At 52.8% G+C, this 22,771-nt stretch overlaps 1 protein-coding gene across 3 annotated transcripts; it reads right to left on the bottom strand.

The window, feature by feature from the left end:
- Positions 1–18,908: 18,908 nt before the first annotated feature.
- On the bottom strand, positions 18,909–21,521 carry LOC121166758 (heat shock 70 kDa protein 1-like). Of its 3 annotated transcripts, none has more exons than XM_040996035.1 (2): positions 19,745–21,450; positions 18,909–19,710 (listed from the first exon to the last, which is right to left on the bottom strand). In XM_040996035.1, exons 1-2 carry the CDS (start codon positions 21,370–21,372, stop codon positions 19,401–19,403), a joined length of 1,938 nt encoding a protein of 645 aa, XP_040851969.1. In that variant the 5' UTR covers positions 21,373–21,450; the 3' UTR covers positions 18,909–19,400. The 3 variants fall into 3 exon arrangements, with proteins under 3 accessions (XP_040851969.1, XP_040851970.1, XP_040851971.1); XM_040996036.1 differs by having other exon boundaries at positions 18,909–20,904; positions 20,962–21,450; XM_040996037.1 differs by having other exon boundaries at positions 18,909–21,521.
- Positions 21,522–22,771: the final 1,250 nt, after the last annotated feature.

The raw sequence follows: 22,771 nt of genomic DNA, 5'->3' as shown, positions 1-22,771 counted from the left end.
GTCTCGGTCATTAGCTCCTGCACATCCGGGTCCAGGCAGCGCTTCTGTCCGCGTTGGACGGCGACAGTGGCTCTGCCTCCAAGGCTGGCATAAGCCTCACGACGCAGGACTCTGGCTTTTGAGGTCATGTCTGTGCAGGACTGGAGGCACTGGCTTGAGCGGCTGCACAGCGCATCAAAGTTGTCGAGGGCCCAGGCCCAGGCCTGTTCTGGGTTCAGGCCCAGAGGCATGTGGGGCTCCAGACTGAGCCAGGGCTCTTCCACGCAGGAAGGAAGGAGCGCCATTGTTGCCTTCCCAGCAGGACAAGCCTGGGCCTCCTGGCTGGTTAGCAGAGAGTGCGAGTGAGCCAAGCCCACATGGACTGTGCCTTTTATCAGACCCTACCTGTAGGGTGGGGATGCAGATTACTACATTAGAGTGATGGGACTAAGCCCACAAGTGCATCAGGGACTGCCTTGGGATTGGATCAGATCAGGAAAGAGAAGAAAGGAGCGGGGGTCGGTGGGAAGATGCAGGTTCAGGTCATCTCTTCAGGTAATCCCTTCACTGTGGGGTCAGCCTCTCCTGTTTGTGAGGAGTCTGGACGTGCTGCCTGTTGCATTTCTCCCTTCCAGATGGAGGCTTCAGAGGGGGACTCAGGGACATGGCAGTGCAAGTGACAGGCCAGGTCCCAGTGGAGCTGCTTGGGGATCTGGACTCATCCTGTCACCACTTACGATCCAGCTCCCTGTGGATGGCTGGGAAAGCAGCAGAGAATGACCCAAGTTCTCAGGATTTGGCACCCACTGGCTGACTCAGCAGAAGCTGCTGGCTCCTGGCTACAGATGGGCTCAGCTCCGGCTGTTGGGGCCCTTGGAGTGAATCAACAGATGGAAGATTTTCCTCTCTGTATGTCAGACTTTCCAATAAAAATGAAGAAAAATTTTTAAAATTAAAGATTCATTCTGAGAAAGGGCTATAATGCAAAAAACTTGTCAATGGTTGTTGTTATTTTTTTTTTTTAATTTAAAACGTCAAATAGTTTTTGGATTTGTTTTTGGATCCTTTCTATGGAATTTTCTTAAAAATAAGTGCCTCACTTTTTGGTATTTGCTGCTTTGAGCAATTCTTTTTATTTCCCTTGTGATACTGTTTACGTATTGAGAGGGATACATTGCCATGTGGTGCTCTGATTATTGGTGGTGTTGGTCAGGAAGGGAGGAAAGTGGGTGGGAGAGATGTTTCACACTTCTCTCTGTTCCCCAGGGGAGCCCTTGGGTGCCATTCCTTGCTGTCATACTGCATCTCATCCGGGAATCGAGGATAGTGATTTAGTGTCTTCTTTGAGACCCTGATGTTGGGAAGAGTGTTCCAAGGATGTTACTGGGGTGGCTTTGATAGTCCTAAGACATTATTGGCTCATTGCTCCAGGGTTGAGAAAATCTCTCCAAGCTCTATTGCTGTAGGCCAACTCTAGTCAAGCTCGGAGCTGGAGAAGGGTGTGTGGATTGGCAAAACAAAGAAACACAGACACTGTCATTTTGTGCCACCTGTTAACAGCTCAAGAAGCTACCATTTTATTTACTCAGACACGTCACACACATCTGCACAGAATTCAATATTTCTTTTTTTTTTAAAGATTTATTTTTTATTATGTTTTGTTGGAAAGGCAGATATACAGAGAGGAGAGACAGAGAGGAAGATCTTCTGTCCGATGATTCACTCCCCAAGTGAGCGCAATGGCCGATGCTATGCCGATCCAAAGCCAGAAGCCTCTTCTGGGTCTCCCACGCAGGTGCAGGGTCCCAAAGCTTTGGGCCGTCCTGGACTGCTTTCCTGGGCCACAGGCAGGGAGCTGGAAGGGAAGCGGGGCTGCCGGGATTAGAACTGGCGCCCATATGGGATCCCAGGCGTGCAAGGCGAGGTCCTTAACCACTGCGCCACCGCGCCGGGCCCGAATTCGATATTTCTATCTTTTACTCAGGATTAAACCAGTATGCAGATGTTTGAATAATTGTTTTCTTCACGGTCAATCAGGTGCTCTTAAGGATAATTTGGTAAGTTTCTATAACCAGTTTCTTCAAAGCAAGCCATTAGTAGTAGCTATTAGGCAACTGCCAGGACTACAAGGCCAAGGCACATGTGGTTACGTCCTAGTTAGTAACACATTCCCACTACATTTCTGTATAATTTATCTATCATTTAATGGGATCAATACATCAAAAGGGAAAAAAAACCATAAAGGTCCAAGTAAAAAGTTTCACACATTAAATCCCCCTACAGCTGCAGGCTCTACAACCCCATAAACAGTCAAACAACAATTAAAAGCTTATCTCTATGATATATATTTTTAAAAGATTTATTTTATTTATTGGATCTCTATGATATATATTTTTAAAAGATTTATTTTATTTATTGGAAAGTCAGATATACAGAGAGAAGGAGAGACAGAGAGGAAGATCTTCCGTCTGATGATTCACTCCCTAGGTGAGCACAATGGCCGATGCCATGAAGGGCCGAAGCCAGGATCCAGGAACTTCTTCCCGGTATCCCACACAGCTGCAGGGTCCCAAAGCTTTGGGCCATCCTCAACTGCTTTCCCAGGCCACAAGCATGGAGCTAGATGGGAAGTGGAGCTCCCGAGATTAGAACCAGCGCCCATTCAAGGCAAGAACTTTAGCCACTAGGCCATGCCACCAGGCCCTTGTCATGTTTTTTTTTCCTTTGTAATTCTATCTATTTTTCTTTCACTGTTATTAACAAACTGAGAGGGAGGCCTTTCCATGTGGGCCTCTGATTAGGGTGGTTGGGGGTCAAGTGTGGGATAAAATGAGTGCAACAAATGTTTCACATTTTTTTCCTCTTGTTCAACCATGGAAAAGTGGGAAAGTGGTGAACACTTTGGTATCAAACTACATCAGCCTCTGGGAACAAGGGTCGGTCATTGATGTCCCTGTAGAGAACCCTCACGTGGGGAACTATTTTCTGAGGATATTACCAGCTCTCATACTCACCCATGGAAACAGCAGCCCAGCAAGGTAGTCCTTCAAGTTCCCCTACCAGGCCCATTCCCAGTCCTGGGTCCTGTGCCACAGCCCAGACAGCGATGGTCTGACCCCACGTCTGGGCTCTGACAAGCAGGTGAAGCAGTCGAGCCCAGACGGGTCCACGCCTAGCAACTGCCCTCATGTGGACTGGCCGGTGTTGTGATGCAGCCTGGCCTGGTCTGCACCCTGTCCTGGCTCTCGTTCATGCTACCTCTGCCTGGCCTGCTCCCAGATCAAGCTCACACATATGCCAATGTGTGCTGCAACCCAAACTCGCGTGGCCTGCTCCCAGTCCCACCTCTTGTATTCACCAGGAAGAACTGTGCCTAGCAGGAGTTCCCCCAAGTTCCCCTACCAGTCTGCTCCCAGCTACAGACGCACAGGTCCCAGCAGGTACTGCTGCCCAGACTGACATTGTCAGTCCCCAGTCCTGGCACTCACTGGCATGTAATGTGGCCGAGCCCAATGGCCCGCACCCATTCTAGCTCTCATCAATGGGTGCTACAGCCTAGCTCAGTCTAGTCCTCCCCCAGATCTTGACTCATGTGAACCAGAGGGTGCTGCAACCTAACTCAGCCTGTTCCACATCCATTCTGGCTCTTGTGTGCACCAGTGGGTGCTGAGGCCTGGCCCAGCCCAGCCTGTCCCTAGACTGGATCCACACAGATTCTGATGACTGCTGTAGCGCTGTCTGGCTCGGTTCGCCCTCAGCCCTGGTTCTTATGCTCCCCAGCAGGAACTGCAGCCTAGTAGGGAAGTTTCCCCAAGTTCTCCTACCAGGCTTGCTCCCAACCATGGATATCACGCATACTTGGGAATGTGGTGGCCCTGTCTGGCGTGGTCCGCCCTCAGTGCTGGCCCTTTCATGTGTCTGCCAGTGCTGTCTTCTGGCCCCACCTGGCCTTCCCCAGCTCTGTTTTCTGTGACAGGTGGCTTCCAGCCTGGCTTGACTCTTCACTCTCTGCCCCCAGCTCTCCTGGTAAACTGGTGGATGTTGCAGTCCCACAGAGGCAAGCCCACAATTCCCCAGCAGAATCTGCCCCCACATCCACTTCTCTCACATTCTGGGGGGTGCTCAGCCCAGCCTCTCATGGCCCACCAGCTGCTCTAACACTCGCAGGAAGGTACTGAGACCTAGCTCAGCCAGTCATGACGCCAGCCCAAGCTTTGGTGTGTGCCAGTGGGCAGGAACCAATACTGTTTAGCCCAACCAAATCTCACATGGGAGGTAACTTGGCCTGACCCAGACACGCCCTCTGGTGTTCCCTCTCTAAACCGCTCCAGCTCAGCTCCCTTGCCTCCCTGAGAGTGTAGAGGCCCAGTGTGTAGAAGACCACAGAGGTCATTCCTTCCCTGTCAAATATGTCCTCAGCTTCTCCCAAGTCAGCACATCCCCAGACCTCCTTCCCCAGGCAATCTGCAGCCTGCAGGCTGGGAATGCATGTCGTGACCTAGAGTTCCTTGCTTCCCCTATTTATCTCAAAAAAAAAAAAAAAACAACCAGTCAATTAATTAATTAAATTTTTTTTTTAAAAGTCATCCCGGCAAAATACAAAAATTTCCAGACATCTCTTTCCCTGTGTTCTTGGAACCTATCAGGTCAGACTCTGCCCACCCCTTGCCGCTGACTGCTTATTTCAACTTCCAAAGTTCTGGTGCAGCCCAGAGTTTGACCTGTTCTCCACACTCCCCAGAACTCACCGTAGGGAAACCTCAAACACCTGACCGCTCCCTAGAGTGCACAGCACCCTGCACCTGGGACCTGCCACCCACCACCCCACAGAAGCCCCTGTCCTCCCACAGAGAAGGCAGCAGAACTGCAGAGCCCAAGCCAGGCCCGCACCCACAGCCTCCTCCCGCTCTGGTGACTCTGGACAGGATTCAAAGCCTTCTGATTGAGGAACCGCCTCAAGAGTCGCCTCCTCATGAGCCCTCCCCATTCACTCTGCCTCTTCTAACCTCCAACATGCAAGGTTTAGTTTCCTGCTATGGAGCATCTCCATGAAGAAATGGGACCCTCTGGAACTAGAGTCAATGTCTCCAGCTCAGAAGAATGGGTCGCCCTTGGCACAGCTGCTTCCTGTTAATCCATCATCCCTCCCACCCATGTTCACCTGTATTCAGCTTCCAATCCTGACATCAACCCACTAAGACCAATCACACAGAGAATAAGGGCAAAGTCTTTAATCGTTACATGCAATTACAATAAGAAGCATGACAACTCCAAGTTGTAAAGTTCCTTAGTGTTCTGTTAACTCCATGAAGAAAGACTTTCTGATGGCACAGTCTCTGAGTCACTTGAAGGAGATGCATCCCATGAGAGAGCTTCATGCAGAGAGGTCTTGGCTCCTGGGTGTGCAGGGCGCAGTTCCAGCACCTAAGCGCCCAGGGACAGACAGTGTGTGAGGCCCACCTTGCTGCTTTGGGCTCCATCCAGGCTGCAGGTTGGAGAGGGGCTTGCTGTGGGCTGTGATGCAGGATGGGGCTCTATTCCTTTCCAGGCTGCTCGCAGATGAAGGCCTCAGTTTTCAGCATCTTCCAGGGGCGGCCGGAGCTCCAGGGCTCGCTCTGGGCCTGGTTCTCTCTTCCTCCGTCGGCTCTGGCATCCGCTGGCTGGATCAGCCTCCACTGGGCCTGGTGAGAAGTCTGAGTGTCCTCGGTGGTCTCGGTCATTAGCTCCTGCACATCCGGGTCCAGGCAGCGCTTCTGTCCGCGTTGGACGGCGACAGTGGCTCTGCCTCCAAGGCTGGCATAAGCCTCACGACGCAGGACTCTGGCTTTTGAGGTCATGTCTGTGCAGGACTGGAGGCACTGGCTTGAGCGGCTGCACAGCGCATCAAAGTTGTCGAGGGCCCAGGCCCAGGCCTGTTCTGGGTTCAGGCCCAGAGGCATGTGGGGCTCCAGACTGAGCCAGGGCTCTTCCACGCAGGAAGGAAGGAGCGCCATTGTTGCCTTCCCAGCAGGACAAGCCTGGGCCTCCTGGCTGGTTAGCAGAGAGTGCGAGTGAGCCAAGCCCACATGGACTGTGCCTTTTATCAGACCCTACCTGTAGGGTGGGGATGCAGATTACTACATTAGAGTGATGGGACTAAGCCCACAAGTGCATCAGGGACTGCCTTGGGATTGGATCAGATCAGGAAAGAGAAGAAAGGAGCGGGGGTCGGTGGGAAGATGCAGGTTCAGGTCATCTCTTCAGGTAATCCCTTCACTGTGGGGTCAGCCTCTCCTGTTTGTGAGGAGTCTGGACGTGCTGCCTGTTGCATTTCTCCCTTCCAGATGGAGGCTTCAGAGGGGGACTCAGGGACATGGCAGTGCAAGTGACAGGCCAGGTCCCAGTGGAGCTGCTTGGGGATCTGGACTCATCCTGTCACCACTTACGATCCAGCTCCCTGTGGATGGCTGGGAAAGCAGCAGAGAATGACCCAAGTTCTCAGGATTTGGCACCCACTGGCTGACTCAGCAGAAGCTGCTGGCTCCTGGCTACAGATGGGCTCAGCTCCGGCTGTTGGGGCCCTTGGAGTGAATCAACAGATGGAAGATTTTCCTCTCTGTATGTCAGACTTTCCAATAAAAATGAAGAAAAATTTTTAAAATTAAAGATTCATTCTGAGAAAGGGCTATAATGCAAAAAACTTGTCAATGGTTGTTTTTTTTTTTTTTTCAATTTAAAACGTCAAATAGTTTTTGGATTTGTTTTTGGATCCTTTCTATGGAATTTTCTTAAAAATAAGTGCCTCACTTTTTGGTATTTGCTGCTTTGAGCAATTCTTTTTATTTCCCTTGTGATACTGTTTACGTATTGAGAGGGATACATTGCCATGTGGTGCTCTGATTATTGGTGGTGTTGGTCAGGAAGGGAGGAAAGTGGGTGGGAGAGATGTTTCACACTTCTCTCTGTTCCCCAGGGGAGCCCTTGGGTGCCATTCCTTGCTGTCATACTGCATCTCATCCGGGAATCGAGGATAGTGATTTAGTGTCTTCTTTGAGACCCTGATGTTGGGAAGAGTGTTCCAAGGATGTTACTGGGGTGGCTTTGATAGTCCTAAGACATTATTGGCTCATTGCTCCAGGGTTGAGAAAATCTCTCCAAGCTCTATTGCTGTAGGCCAACTCTAGTCAAGCTCGGAGCTGGAGAAGGGTGTGTGGATTGGCAAAACAAAGAAACACAGACACTGTCATTTTGTGCCACCTGTTAACAGCTCAAGAAGCTACCATTTTATTTACTCAGACACGTCACACACATCTGCACAGAATTCAATATTTCTTTTTTTTTTAAAGATTTATTTTTTATTATGTTTTGTTGGAAAGGCAGATATACAGAGAGGAGAGACAGAGAGGAAGATCTTCTGTCCGATGATTCACTCCCCAAGTGAGCGCAATGGCCGATGCTATGCCGATCCAAAGCCAGAAGCCTCTTCTGGGTCTCCCACGCAGGTGCAGGGTCCCAAAGCTTTGGGCCGTCCTGGACTGCTTTCCTGGGCCACAGGCAGGGAGCTGGAAGGGAAGCGGGGCTGCCGGGATTAGAACTGGCGCCCATATGGGATCCCAGGCGTGCAAGGCGAGGTCCTTAACCACTGCGCCACCGCGCCGGGCCCGAATTCGATATTTCTATCTTTTACTCAGGATTAAACCAGTATGCAGATGTTTGAATAATTGTTTTCTTCACGGTCAATCAGGTGCTCTTAAGGATAATTTGGTAAGTTTCTATAACCAGTTTCTTCAAAGCAAGCCATTAGTAGTAGCTATTAGGCAACTGCCAGGACTACAAGGCCAAGGCACATGTGGTTACGTCCTAGTTAGTAACACATTCCCACTACATTTCTGTATAATTTATCTATCATTTAATGGGATCAATACATCAAAAGGGAAAAAAAACCATAAAGGTCCAAGTAAAAAGTTTCACACATTAAATCCCCCTACAGCTGCAGGCTCTACAACCCCATAAACAGTCAAACAACAATTAAAAGCATATCTCTATGATATATATTTTTAAAAGATTTATTTTATTTATTGGATCTCTATGATATATTTTTTAAAAGATTTATTTTATTTATTGGAAAGTCAGATATACAGAGAGAAGGAGAGACAGAGAGGAAGATCTTCCGTCTGATGATTCACTCCCTAGGTGAGCACAATGGCCGATGCCATGAAGGGCCGAAGCCAGGATCCAGGAACTTCTTCCCGGTATCCCACACAGCTGCAGGGTCCCAAAGCTTTGGGCCATCCTCAACTGCTTTCCCAGGCCACAAGCATGGAGCTAGATGGGAAGTGGAGCTCCCGAGATTAGAACCAGCGCCCATTCAAGGCAAGAACTTTAGCCACTAGGCCATGCCACCAGGCCCTTGTCATGTTTTTTTTTCCTTTGTAATTCTATCTATTTTTCTTTCACTGTTATTAACAAACTGAGAGGGAGGCCTTTCCATGTGGGCCTCTGATTAGGGTGGTTGGGGGTCAAGTGTGGGATAAAATGAGTGCAACAAATGTTTCACATTTTTTTCCTCTTGTTCAACCATGGAAAAGTGGGAAAGTGGTGAACACTTTGGTATCAAACTACATCAGCCTCTGGGAACAAGGGTCGGTCATTGATGTCCCTGTAGAGAACCCTCACGTGGGGAACTATTTTCTGAGGATATTACCAGCTCTCATACTCACCCATGGAAACAGCAGCCCAGCAAGGTAGTCCTTCAAGTTCCCCTACCAGGCCCATTCCCAGTCCTGGGTCCTGTGCCACAGCCCAGACAGCGATGGTCTGACCCCACGTCTGGGCTCTGACAAGCAGGTGAAGCAGTCGAGCCCAGACGGGTCCACGCCTAGCAACTGCCCTCATGTGGACTGGCCGGTGTTGTGATGCAGCCTGGCCTGGTCTGCACCCTGTCCTGGCTCTCGTTCATGCTACCTCTGCCTGGCCTGCTCCCAGATCAAGCTCACACATATGCCAATGTGTGCTGCAACCCAAACTCGCGTGGCCTGCTCCCAGTCCCACCTCTTGTATTCACCAGGAAGAACTGTGCCTAGCAGGAGTTCCCCCAAGTTCCCCTACCAGTCTGCTCCCAGCTACAGACGCACAGGTCCCAGCAGGTACTGCTGCCCAGACTGACATTGTCAGTCCCCAGTCCTGGCACTCACTGGCATGTAATGTGGCCGAGCCCAATGGCCCGCACCCATTCTAGCTCTCATCAATGGGTGCTACAGCCTAGCTCAGTCTAGTCCTCCCCCAGATCTTGACTCATGTGAACCAGAGGGTGCTGCAACCTAACTCAGCCTGTTCCACATCCATTCTGGCTCTTGTGTGCACCAGTGGGTGCTGAGGCCTGGCCCAGCCCAGCCTGTCCCTAGACTGGATCCACACAGATTCTGATGACTGCTGTAGCGCTGTCTGGCTCGGTTCGCCCTCAGCCCTGGTTCTTATGCTCCCCAGCAGGAACTGCAGCCTAGTAGGGAAGTTTCCCCAAGTTCTCCTACCAGGCTTGCTCCCAACCATGGATATCACGCATACTTGGGAATGTGGTGGCCCTGTCTGGCGTGGTCCGCCCTCAGTGCTGGCCCTTTCATGTGTCTGCCAGTGCTGTCTTCTGGCCCCACCTGGCCTTCCCCAGCTCTGTTTTCTGTGACAGGTGGCTTCCAGCCTGGCTTGACTCTTCACTCTCTGCCCCCAGCTCTCCTGGTAAACTGGTGGATGTTGCAGTCCCACAGAGGCAAGCCCACAATTCCCCAGCAGAATCTGCCCCCACATCCACTTCTCTCACATTCTGGGGGTGCTCAGCCCAGCCTCTCATGGCCCACCAGCTGCTCTAACACTCGCAGGAAGGTACTGAGACCTAGCTCAGCCAGTCATGACGCCAGCCCAAGCTTTGGTGTGTGCCAGTGGGCAGGAACCAATACTGTTTAGCCCAACCAAATCTCACATGGGAGGTAACTTGGCCTGACCCAGACACGCCCTCTGGTGTTCCCTCTCTAAACCGCTCCAGCTCAGCTCCCTTGCCTCCCTGAGAGTGTAGAGGCCCAGTGTGTAGAAGACCACAGAGGTCATTCCTTCCCTGTCAAATATGTCCTCAGCTTCTCCCAAGTCAGCACATCCCCAGACCTCCTTCCCCAGGCAATCTGCAGCCTGCAGGCTGGGAATGCATGTCGTGACCTAGAGTTCCTTGCTTCCCCTATTTATCTCAAAAAAAAAAAAAAAAAAACCAGTCAATTAATTAATTAATTAATTTTTTTTTTTTAAAAGTCATCCCGGCAAAATACAAAAATTTCCAGACATCTCTTTCCCTGTGTTCTTGGAACCTATCAGGTCAGACTCTGCCCACCCCTTGCCGCTGACTGCTTATTTCAACTTCCAAAGTTCTGGTGCAGCCCAGAGTTTGACCTGTTCTCCACACTCCCCAGAACTCTCCATGGGGAAACCTCAAACACCTGACCGCTCCCTAGAGTGCACAGCACCCTGCACCTGGGACCTGCCACCCACCACCCCACAGAAGCCCCTGTCCTCCCACAGAGAAGGCAGCAGAACTGCAGAGCCCAAGCCAGGCCCGCACCCACAGCCTCCTCCCGCTCTGGTGACTCTGGACAGGATTCAAAGCCTTCTGATTGAGGAACCGCCTCAAGAGTTGCCTCCTCATGAGCCCTCCCCATTCACTCTGCCTCTTCTAACCTCCAACATGCAAGGTTTAGTTTCCTGCTACGAAGCATCTCCATGAAGAAATGGGACCCTCTGGAACTAGAGTCAATGTCTCCAGCTCAGAAGAATGGGTCGCCCTTGGCACAGCTGCTTCCTGTTAATCCATCATCCCTCCCACCCATGTTCACCTGTATTCAGCTTCCAATCCTGACATCAACCCACTAAGACCAATCACACAGAGAATGAGGGCAAAGCCTTTAATCGTTACATGCAATTACAATAAGAAGCATGACAACTCCAAGTTGTAAAGTTCCTTAGTGTTCTCTTAGCTCCATGAAGAAAGACTTTCTGATGGCACAGTCTCTGAGTCACTTGAAGGAGATGCATCCCATGAGAGAGCTTCATGCAGAGAGGTCTTGGCTCCTGGGTGTGCAGGGCGCAGTTCCAGCACCTAAGCGCCCAGGGACAGACAGTGTGTGAGGCCCACCTTGCTGCTTTGGGCTCCATCCAGGCCGCAGGTTGGAGAGGGGCTTGCTGTGGGCTGTGATGCAGGATGGGGCTCTATTCCTTTCCAGGCTGCTCGCAGATGAAGGCCTCAGTTTTCAGCATCTTCCAGGGGCGGCCGGAGCTCCAGGGCTCGCTCTGGGCCTGGTTCTCTCTTCCTCCGTCGGCTCTGGCATCCGCTGGCTGGGTCAGCCTCCACTGGGCCTGGTGAGAAGTCTGAGTGTCCTCGATGGTCTCGGTCATTAGCTCCTGCACATCCGGGTCCAGGCAGCGCTTCTGTCCGCGTTGGACGGCGACAGTGGCTCTGCCTCCAAGGCTGGCATAAGCCTCACGACGCAGGACTCTGGCTTTTGAGGTCATGTCTGTGCAGGACTGGAGGCACTGGCTTGAGCGGCTGCACAGCGCATCAAAGTTGTCGAGGGCCCAGGCCCAGGCCTGTTCTGGGTTCAGGCCCAGAGGCATGTGGGGCTCCAGACTGAGCCAGGGCTCTTCCACGCAGGAAGGAAGGAGCGCCATTGCTGCCTTCCCAGCAGGACAAGCCTGGGCCTCCTGGCTGGTTAGCAGAGAGTGCGAGTGAGCCAAGCCCACATGGACTGTGCCTTTTATCAGACCCTACCTGTAGGGTGGGGATGCAGATTACTACATCAGAGTGATGGGACTAAGCCCACAAGTACATCAGGGACTGCCTTGGGATTGGATCAGATCAGGAAAGAGAAGAAAGGAGCGGGGGTCGGTGGGAAGATGCAGGTTCAGGTCATCTCTTCAGGTAATCCCTTCACTGTGGGGTCAGCCTCTCCTGTTTGTGAGGAGTCTGGACGTGCTGCCTGTTGCATTTCTCCCTTCCAGATGGAGGCTTCAGAGGGGGCCTCAGAGACATGGCAGTGCAAGTGACAGGCCAGGTCCCAGTGGAGCTGCTTGGGGATCTGGACTCATCCTGTCACCACTTACGATCCAGCTCCCTGTGGATGGCTAGGAAAGCAGCGGAGGATGGCTTATGTTTGAGACTCTGTATGTTGGGTTCATTTAACACTCACATGTCTAATTATTAAAGACTCCTCTTTCTTTCTCTATTCTCTTGAAGTATTTTAAAACATGTTTACTGCCCGGATTTATAACATGGTGGTTAACATCCTTGTATTGCACGTGCCAGAATCCCATATGTATGCCTGTTCTAATCCCAGGAAGCCACATAACACTTTTGGAAGCTCAGACTGGGAGGTAACGCGGTCGAGCCTGAGGGCAGTGCCTTCCAGCTCATCCAAGTGCTGGTACTGAGGGCATATAATCTCAAGAGAGCCTCCACATCTGCCAGCATGCATGGGATTCAGTGCTGGGAGCAGGCCTGGTAGGGAACGTTGAGGAATTCCACTAAGAATTGTAACTTCTGGTGAGAAGTATAAGAGCCAGGACAGGGTGTAAGCCATGCCTTGCCAGACTAAGCTGTAATTCCTGGCTTTGAACTCTGAGGTTGTGGGTTTGCCATACCAGGCTGGGTGAAAGCACCTGGCAGCAAGACCTGAGTTGGAGGAACTCTGGGGACTCCCCTTCTGGGCTCAACTCCCACTGATGATTATGAGAGCTGAGGCTATGAGCAGACCAGGCTGGGCACAGCTACAGTGTCCATCCAGTGCTATGTGTGTGGCCTGGGTCTGGTGGTGGGTCAGGTCAGACAGGACTCCAGTAGCTGCTAGTGCTCCTAAGAGCCAGAATGGGGGCAGGCCAATGGAGTTAGGTAGCAGTGCCAGGACTTGGACCCCAGCCATGTTAGTCTGGGCAGCCGCCCTGGTGGGAGTTATTAAGGGTCATCCCCAACTAGGCCGTCACGACATCCTGCTTGTGTACATATATACCATGTCTGTGGCAGGCAGGTGGGTTGGTATACGGCATCTCTTGCTTTGATTCATGAGAGAAACAGGTTGAGGCTGACCGCGCAGCTGCATCCACTGGCTTGTGCACTGGCTGTTGCAGGTAACAAACCAAACCTGACACTGCACTGGCTGGAACACACAGGAATGGAGTCTGAGGTAACTCCACACAAGATTTCTTAGGGGACTCCCCAACTGTAATGCTAGACTCAGATCCAAGCCACAGGGAAAATCACAAGGTGTACGGTCAAACTTTGGACCACACCTACTCCTCACAGTTTCTAATACCTGTTTAGTGGACAGCATTCCAAGATCACCAAGGGGACATGGGAGCCTGCTCACCTAGGCCAGCAAGAGATGTTGAGAGCCTCATCAGTGGATGGAAAGTAGAAAAGTTTGGATCACTCTCCTGGCCGAGCTAACAGCATGTTCCTGGATCTGTGAATACACTAAAGCTGACTCTGTCAACCGATAGAGTGCTGGGATCTGTGCAGTGGGTATGGCTGACACGACGGTGTGAAAAGAACAGCTCCCTGTTGGCAAGGTTTCATGAAGCTTCCACCTGCAATGCAGAACCTGGCGGATGTCTCTCCAACCACCTCAATGCGGTTTCACCCCCTTTTTGCATGAACACCCAACCACCCTGCTAAAAATTCTGTACTCTATCAAGGCATTGTTGGTTTGTGCCCCTGTGAGATGGATTTTGTAACCAATGTGAACCGGGGAGTTAATGTTGCTGATAATGTCTTGGTGAGTGGGCCTTTAACAATTTAAACACAGGGGCCCGGCGCGGTGGCGCAAGTGGTTAAGTCCTCGCCTTGCAACCCCGGGATCCCATATGGGCGCCGGTTCTAATCCCGGCAGCCCCGCTTCCCTTCCAGCTCCCTGCCTGTGGCCTGGGAGAGCGGTGGAGGACGGCCCAAAGCTTTGGGAACCTGCACCCGTGCGGGAGACCCGGAGGAGGCTCCTGGCTTCGGATCGGCATAGTATCGGCCCGTTGCGCTCACTTGGGGAGTGAATCATCGGACGGAAGATCTTCCTCTCTCTCTCTCCTCTCTCTGTACATCCGCCTTTCCAATGAAAAAATAATAAAAATAAATCTTTAAAAAAAAAAAAAAAAAAAAAAAAAAAAAAAAAAAAACAATTTAAACACAGGAGTCCAATTAAGCCCATGCCTTTTCTGGCACATTATTGTGTGCCTAACGACTGCCCGAGAATCTGGCCGAGACATGTAGCATGCCTACTGGGAAATGGCTTGATATGTATTCTAGAAATTAATGCAACGGATGGGAGTATTAGCTAACTGCTAAGGCAATAGATAAATTTATTGTGACCTTAAAAGGTAGCCCATCATTGCAATTCTTTGGAGCATAGAAAATGTGTCTGTTTTAGCGACTTCTACAATTTTTTTGGCTAAAGGAATGACAGGGTGCTTTTATTAATATCCTAGAGATTTGGGGCCCGACAGCGTGGCCTAATGGCTAAAGTTCTTGCCTTGAACACACCGGGATCCCATATGGGTGCTGGTTCTAATCCCTGCAGCTCTACTTCCCATCCAGCTCCCTGCTTGTGGCCTGGGAAAACAGTCCAGGATGGCCCAAGGCTTTGGGATCCTGCACCCACGTGGGATACCGGGAAGAAGTTCCTGGATCCTGGCTTCGGCCCCTCATAGCATCGGCCATTGTGCTCACCTAGGGAGTGAATCATCAGACGGAAGATCTTCCTCTCTGTCTCTCCTTCTCTCTGTATATCTGACTTTCCAATAAATAAAATAAATCTTTAAAAAAATATATCATAGAGATAAGCTTTTAATTGTTGTTTGACTGTCTATGGGGTTGTAGAGCCTGCAGTTGTAGGGGGATTTAATGTGTGAAACTTTTTACTTGGACCTTTATGGTTTTTTTTCCCTTTTGATGTATTGATCCCATTAAATGATAGATAAATTATACAGAAATGTAGTGGGAATGTGTTACTAACTAGGACGTAACCACATGTGCCTTGGCCGTGGAGTCCTGGCAGTTGCCTAATGGCTACTACTAATGGCTTGCTTTGAAGAAACTGGTTATAGAAACTTACCAAATTATCCTTAAGAGCACCTGATTGACCGTGAAGAAAAAAAATAATTATTTAAACATCTGCATGCTGGTTCAATCCTGAGTAAAAGATAGAAATATCGAATTCTGTGCAGATGTGTGTGACGTGTCTGAGTAAATAAAATGGTAGCTTCTTGAGCTGTTAACAGGTGGCACAAAATGACAGTGTCTGTGTTTCTTTGTTTTGCCAATCCACACACCCTTCTCCAGCTCCGAGCTTGACTAGAGTTGGCCTACAGCAATAGAGCTTGGAGAGATTTTCTCAACCCTGGAGCAATGAGCCAATAATGTCTTAGGACTATCAAAGCCACCCCAGTAACATCCTTGGAACACTCTTCCCAACATCAGGGTCTCAAAGAAGACACTAAATCACTATCCTCGATTCCCGGATGAGATGCAGTATGACAGCAAGGAATGGCACTCAAGGGCTCCCCTGGGGAACAGAGAGAAGTGTGAAACATCTCTCCCACCCACTTTCCTCCCTTCCTGACCAACACCACCAGTAATCAGAGCACCACACGGCAATGTATCCCTCTCAATACGTAAACAGTATCACAAGGGAAATAAAAAGAATTGCTCAAAGCAGCAAATACCAAAAAGTGAGACACTTATTTTTAACAAAATTCCATAGAAAGGATCCAAAAACAAATCCAAAAACTATTCGACGTTTTAAATTGAAAAAAAAATACAACCATTGACAAGTTTTTTGCATTATAGCCCTTTCTCAGAATGAATCTTTAATTTTAAAAATTTTTCTTCATTTTTATTGGAAAGTCTGACATACAGAGAGGAAAATCTTCCATCTGTTGATTCACTCCAAGGGCCCCAACAGCCGGAGCTGAGCCCATCTGTAGCCAGGAGCCAGCAGCTTCTGCTGAGTCAGCCAGTGGGTGCCAAATCCTGAGAACTTGGGTCATTCTCTGCTGCTTTCCCAGCCATCCACAGGGAGCTGGATCGTAAGTGGTGACAGGATGAGTCCAGATCCCCAAGCAGCTCCACTGGGACCTGGCCTGTCACTTGCACTGCCATGTCTCTGAGGCCCCCTCTGAAGCCTCCATCTGGAAGGGAGAAATGCAACAGGCAGCACGTCCAGACTCCTCACAAACAGGAGAGGCTGACCCCACAGTGAAGGGATTACCTGAAGAGATGACCTGAACCTGCATCTTCCCACCGACCCCCGCTCCTTTCTTCTCTTTCCTGATCTGATCCAATCCCAAGGCAGTCCCTGATGCACTTGTGGGCTTAGTCCCATCACTCTAATGTAGTAATCTGCATCCCCACCCTACAGGTAGGGTCTGATAAAAGGCACAGTCCATGTGGGCTTGGCTCACTCGCACTCTCTGCTAACCAGCCAGGAGGCCCAGGCTTGTCCTGCTGGGAAGGCAGCAATGGCGCTCCTTCCTTCCTGCGTGGAAGAGCCCTGGCTCAGTCTGGAGCCCCACATGCCTCTGGGCCTGAACCCAGAACAGGCCTGGGCCTGGGCCCTCGACAACTTTGATGCGCTGTGCAGCCGCTCAAGCCAGTGCCTCCAGTCCTGCACAGACATGACCTCAAAAGCCAGAGTCCTGCGTCGTGAGGCTTATGCCAGCCTTGGAGGCAGAGCCACTGTCGCCGTCCAACGCGGACAGAAGCGCTGCCTGGACCCGGATGTGCAGGAGCTAATGACCAAGACCACCGAGGACACTCAGACTTCTCACCAGGCCCAGTGGAGGCTGACCCAGCCAGCGGATGCCAGAGCCGACGGAGGAAGAGAGAACCAGGCCCAGAGCGAGCCCTGGAGCTCCGGCCGCCCCTGGAAGATGCTGAAAACTGAGGCCTTCATCTGCGAGCAGCCTGGAAAGGAATAGAGCCCCATCCTGCATCACAGCCCACAGCAAGCCCCTCTCCAACCTGCAGCCTGGATGGAGCCCAAAGCAGCAAGGTGGGCCTCACACACTGTCTGTCCCTGGGCGCTTAGGTGCTGGAACTGCGCCCTGCACACCCAGGAGCCAAGACCTCTCTGCATGAAGCTCTCTCATGGGATGCATCTCCTTCAAGTGACTCAGAGACTGTGCCATCAGAAAGTCTTTCTTCATGGAGCTAAGAGAACACTAAGGAACTTTACAACTTGGAGTTGTCATGCTTCTTATTGTAATTGCATGTAACGATTAAAGGCTTTGCCCTCATTCTCTGTGTGATTGGTCTTAGTGGGTTGATGTCAGGATTGGAAGCTGAATACAGGTGAACATGGGTGGGAGGGATGATGGATTAACAGGAAGCAGCTGTGCCAAGGGCGACCCATTCTTCTGAGCTGGAGACATTGACTCTAGTTCCAGAGGGTCCCATTTCTTCATGGAGATGCTTCGTAGCAGGAAACTAAACCTTGCATGTTGGGGGTTAGAAGAGGCAGAGTGAATGGGGAGGGCTCATGAGGAGGCGACTCTTGAGGCGGTTCCTCAATCAGAAGGCTTTGAATCCTGTCCAGAGTCACCAGAGCGGGAGGAGGCTGTGGGTGCGGGCCTGGCTTGGGCTCTGCAGTTCTGCTGCCTTCTCTGTGGGAGGACAGGGGCTTCTGTGGGGTGGTGGGTGGCAGGTCCCAGGTGCAGGGTGCTGTGCACTCTAGGGAGCGGTCAGGTGTTTGAGGTTTCCCTACGGTGAGTTCTGGGGAGTGTGGAGAACAGGTCAAACTCTGGGCTGCACCAGAACTTTGGAAGTTGAAATAAGCAGTCAGCGGCAAGGGGTGGGCAGAGTCTGACCTGATAGGTTCCAAGAACACAGGGAAAGAGATGTCTGGAAATTTTTGTATTTTGCCGGGATGACTTTAAAAAAAAAAAAATAATAATTAATTAATTAATTGACTGGTTTTTTGAGATAAATAGGGGAGGCAAGGAACTCTAGGTCACGACATGCATTCCCAGCCTGCAGGCTGCAGATTGCCTGGGGAAGGAGGTCTGGGGATGTGCTGACTTGGGAGAAGCTGAGGACATATTTGACAGGGAAGGAATGACCTCTGTGGTCTTCTACACACTGGGCCTCTACACTCTCAGGGAGGCAAGGGAGCTGAGCTGGAGCGGTTTAGAGAGGGAACACCAGAGGGCGTGTCTGGGTCAGGCCAAGTTACCTCCCCTGTGAGATTTGGTTGGGCTAAACAGTATTGGTTCCTGCCCACTGGCACACACCAAAGCTTGGGCTGGCGTCATGATTGGCTGAGCTAGGTCTCAGTACCTTCCTGCGAGTGTTAGAGCAGCTGGTGGGCCATGAGAGGCTGGGCTGAGCACCCCCCAGAATGTGAGAGAAGTGGATGTGGGAGCAGATTCTGCTGGGGAATTGTGGGCTTGCCTCTGTGGGACTGCAACATCCACCAGTTTACCAGGAGAGCTGGGGGCAGAGAGTGAAGAGTCAAGCCAGGCTGGAAGCCACCTGTCACAGAAAACAGAGCTGGGGAAGGCCAGGTGGGGCCAGAAGACAGCACCTGACTGGCACATGAAAGGGCCAGCACTGAGGGCGGACCACGCCAGACAGGGCCACTACATCCCTGCCCCGTGCAGAAAGAACCCACCCAGCAGCTTTTTAGGGCAGCATCTCTACAGGGGTGCACCTGCATGCCAACCTTCAGCCCTCAGAGAAGCCACTCAGAGGAGCAGGTTGCTTTAGCGCCACGGTAAACACACACCTGATGGCTTTACACAGAAATGAAGCTGCAGCATAGCACTGTGTCTCCAGCTGCTGTCCCGACTGGGGCAGATTTTAGGTGTCAAACAGTAACATAATTGTTGATGAACTTATGAACAGAGAGAAAGAGAGAAAGAAGAAACCAGCAAGACAGCATGCATTTTATATTGAAGTTTATTTACCACAAAATAAAACCAATGGCTTCAGTTAGACAAGCACATATAAAATACAAAACCAATGTAAAGTTGCTTCTACATTGAAACCTGGTAGTAAGTAAGCTCAGCAGGAGAATGAAAAATGTACATGCCTACACATTACGCATCAAGTGCAGAGCTGAGAAAGGACAGAATACAAGCTAAGTCTGTGTCCCCTAGCTCCAAAAGTCATGTGTGGGTGAGGGTCTCACCAAGGGCCTCTATCTAACCCACCCCTCATCTGAGAGGAACTTAAGGTGCAGGTCCAACCTTGCATTAACTGCAAAGCTTCCAAAGAACATCCGGGTCTCACTCTACAAGAATAACTATGCCACAGTTACTGTGAGGTTAGAACCTCACTTTAGAAGGAACTTAACCAGTACAGACTGACCGACAAAAAAAGATACATATTTTCTATATATGTCATATATCTATTTGACAACACAGTCCCTTCATCCCAGTTGCACGGCTCCGAGGGAGGCCAGGCCCCTAGTCGACCTCCTCAATGGTGGGGCCAGAGCCAGATCCAGAGCCGCCCTTGGGCCCGTGGGCACCAAAGCCCCCAGCGGCCCCGGGGCCAGCCGCACCCTGGTACAGGCCGCTGATGATGGGGTTGCACAGCTGCTCCAGCTCCTTGCGCTTGTGCTCAAACTCGTCCTTGTCGGCCAGGCTGTTGGCGTCCAGCCAGGCGATGACCTCCTGGCACTTGTCCAGCACCTTCCTTTTGTCGGCCTCGCTGATCTTGCCCTTGAGGCCGTCGTCCTCCACGGCGCTCTTCATGTTGAAGGCGTAGGACTCGAGGGCGTTCTTGGCCGCCACCCTGTCGCGCTGCACCTCGTCCTCGGCCTTGTACCTCTCGGCCTCCTGCACCATGCGCTCGATCTCCTCCTTGCTGAGCCGGCCCTTGTCGTTGGTGATGGTGATCTTGTTGGCCTTGCCGGTGCTCTTGTCGGTGGCGGTGACGTTGAGGATGCCGTTGGCGTCGATGTCGAAGGTCACCTCGATCTGGGGCACGCCCCGCGGCGCCGGCGGGATGCCGCTGAGCTCGAAGCGGCCCAGCAGGTTGTTGTCGCGCGTCATGGCGCGCTCGCCCTCGTACACCTGGATCAGCACGCCGGGCTGGTTGTCCGAGTAGGTGGTGAAGGTCTGCGTCTGCTTGGTGGGGATGGTGGAGTTGCGCTTGATGAGCGCCGTCATCACGCCGCCCGCCGTCTCCAGCCCCAGCGACAGCGGCGCCACGTCCAGCAGCAGCAGGTCCTGCACGTTCTCCGACTTGTCGCCCATCAGGATGGCCGCCTGCACGGCCGCGCCGTACGCCACCGCCTCGTCCGGGTTGATGCTCTTGTTGAGCTCGCGCCCGTTGAAGAAGTCCTGCAGCAGCTTCTGCACCTTGGGGATGCGCGTGGAGCCGCCCACCAGCACCAGGTCGTGGATCTGCGCCTTGTCCAGCTTGGCGTCGCGCAGCGCCTTCTCCACGGGCTCCAGCGTGCCGCGGAACAGGTCCGAGCACAGCTCCTCGAAGCGCGCCCGCGTGATGGACGTGTAGAAGTCGATGCCCTCGAAGAGCGAGTCGATCTCCAGGCTGGCCTGCGTGCTGGACGACAGGGTGCGCTTGGCCCGCTCGCACGCCGTGCGCAGCCGCCGCACCGCGCGCTTGTTCTGGCTGATGTCCTTCTTGTGCTTCCTCTTGAACTCCTCCACGAAGTGGCTCACCAGCCGGTTGTCGAAGTCCTCGCCGCCCAGGTGCGTGTCGCCCGCCGTGGCCTTCACCTCGAAGATGCCGTCGTCGATCGTCAGGATGGACACGTCGAACGTGCCCCCGCCCAGGTCGAAGATGAGCACGTTGCGCTCCCCCTTGCCCTTGCGGTCCAGCCCGTAGGCGATGGCGGCCGCCGTGGGCTCGTTGATGATCCGCAGCACGTTGAGGCCCGCGATCACGCCCGCGTCCTTGGTCGCCTGCCGCTGCGAGTCGTTGAAGTACGCCGGCACCGTGATCACCGCGTTGCTCACCGCCTGGCCCAGGTACGCCTCGGCGATCTCCTTCATCTTGGTCAGCACCATCGACGAGATCTCCTCCGGGTAGAACGCCTTGCTCTCGCCCTTGTAGCTCACCCGCACCTTGGGCTTGTCGCCCTCGCTCACCACCTGGAACGGCCAATGCTTCATGTCCGACTGCACCACCGGGTCGCCGAACTTGCGCCCGATCAGCCGCTTCGCGTCGAACACCGTGTTCTGCGGGTTCATGGCCACCTGGTTCTTGGCCGCGTCGCCGATCAGACGCTCCGTGTCCGTGAAGGCCACGTAGCTGGGCGTCGTGCGGTTGCCCTGGTCGTTGGCGATGATCTCCACCTTGCCGTGCTGGAACACGCCCACGCACGAGTAGGTCGTGCCCAGGTCGATGCCGATCGCCACCGTCTTGGCCATGCCGCCGCCTCGCTCTCGCCGCCTCTGCTCAGGGACCGGGAGTCGCGCTCGGGCTCGCGCCGGGGGAGATGCTCGCGGTGGCGCTGCTGGCCTCGGTCCGTCAGCCGCTGTCCGCCCGCTGTCCGCCTGCTGTCCGTCAGCCGCTGTCCGCCTGCTGTCCGTCAGCCGCTGCCCGCCGGCTATCCGCCTGCCTGCTGTCCGTCAGCCGCTGTCCGTCGGCTATCCGCCTGCTGTCCGCCCGCTGTCCCTCAGCTGCCCGTCAGGACCGCGGGAGCGCAGTGGCCCCGCTCCGCCGGCCGCGGCCTTTATCCGTCGCGCCCGCACCCCGCCCCGCGCCTCCTCAGCCAATCAGCGAGCTCGGCCGGGCCGCCCGCTCGGGAAGCTTCCAGGCGTTTCTCCGGGCGCCCGGCCCTCGGGCTTCTGGCGGCCAATGGGAGCGCAGGGGGCCGTCCTTCGGCAGAAGTCTCCAGACGCTTCTGGGGTTCTCTGGAGCCTAGCCGAGGAGCCGCGGGGCGGGGGAGCGAGCGGGGCGGCGGCTGTGGACGGGCAGGGCGGCGGGCGGGCGCTGTGGGCGCGGGGCGGTGAGCGCCGAGGGAGGGACTGAAGTGGTTGGGCGGTGTCGGGTTGGAATGCGGGCTCCGTGAATGCGGGGACGCCCCGGACGGAGAAAGCTTGGAGTTTTCTAGTAAGGGGAGATGGCGCTTCTGTGTGCCCGCGGTGTGCGGCGCAGGGTCACTTTGTTAGGGGCCGACTTGGTGGGCTGCCTGAGGGACACTCTGCCCCTCCCCGCCCTTGGCTTCCCTCTTGGCAACTTCGGTCTTGTTTCAACCTCAGCTAAAGTTGATGCCTCTGATTTTGGATATTGTTTTTAATGTACTGTATGAGGTAAACAGAGGTTTGGTGCTTTAGAGTTTAAAAGAGAACAATTCTGTGGAGAGGCATTGTTTACGAAGTGAAGCTGTCTTTGACCGAATAAGGCTTGTTTCTAGCGGATGCGGGGGAGGGCATGGGTGAATCAGAAAGGGCTCCTCTCCCTGCCAGGGTCACTCCTGTTGTTTCTGACTGCTTGGATGCCTGCAAAAAAAGGGAAAAAAAGTTTGCAGTCTTTAATGTTTCGTGGTCCTTTACGAGTTCTCCCACCCTTCCCAATGTGTCCTGTCCCGTCCCTCCCTTTGCCTTCTCAATCCCTGGTGCTTTCTGGCTAGGTTAGTGGCGCCACAGTTCAACCTCCGTGTCTCAGTTTAATATTTCTTTGCCGTTCTCTCAGCTGTGTTGTTCGTTCTCTTCCTTCTGACTAAATGTAACAGAGCCCTGGCTGCACCTTCAGGCTGCTTGTACAGCAAACACAGTGTGTATCCCAGCGCTGCGTCAGTGGATCTTGTAAAGCAGACTCTTAGAG

This window comes from Ochotona curzoniae, unplaced genomic scaffold (genome assembly GCF_017591425.1).
Source record: "Ochotona curzoniae isolate NIBS_2020 unplaced genomic scaffold, NIBS_Ocur_1.0 patch22, whole genome shotgun sequence".
Taxonomy (NCBI): domain Eukaryota; kingdom Metazoa; phylum Chordata; class Mammalia; order Lagomorpha; family Ochotonidae; genus Ochotona; species Ochotona curzoniae.
This window is presented reverse-complemented; position numbering and strand designations above follow the sequence as displayed.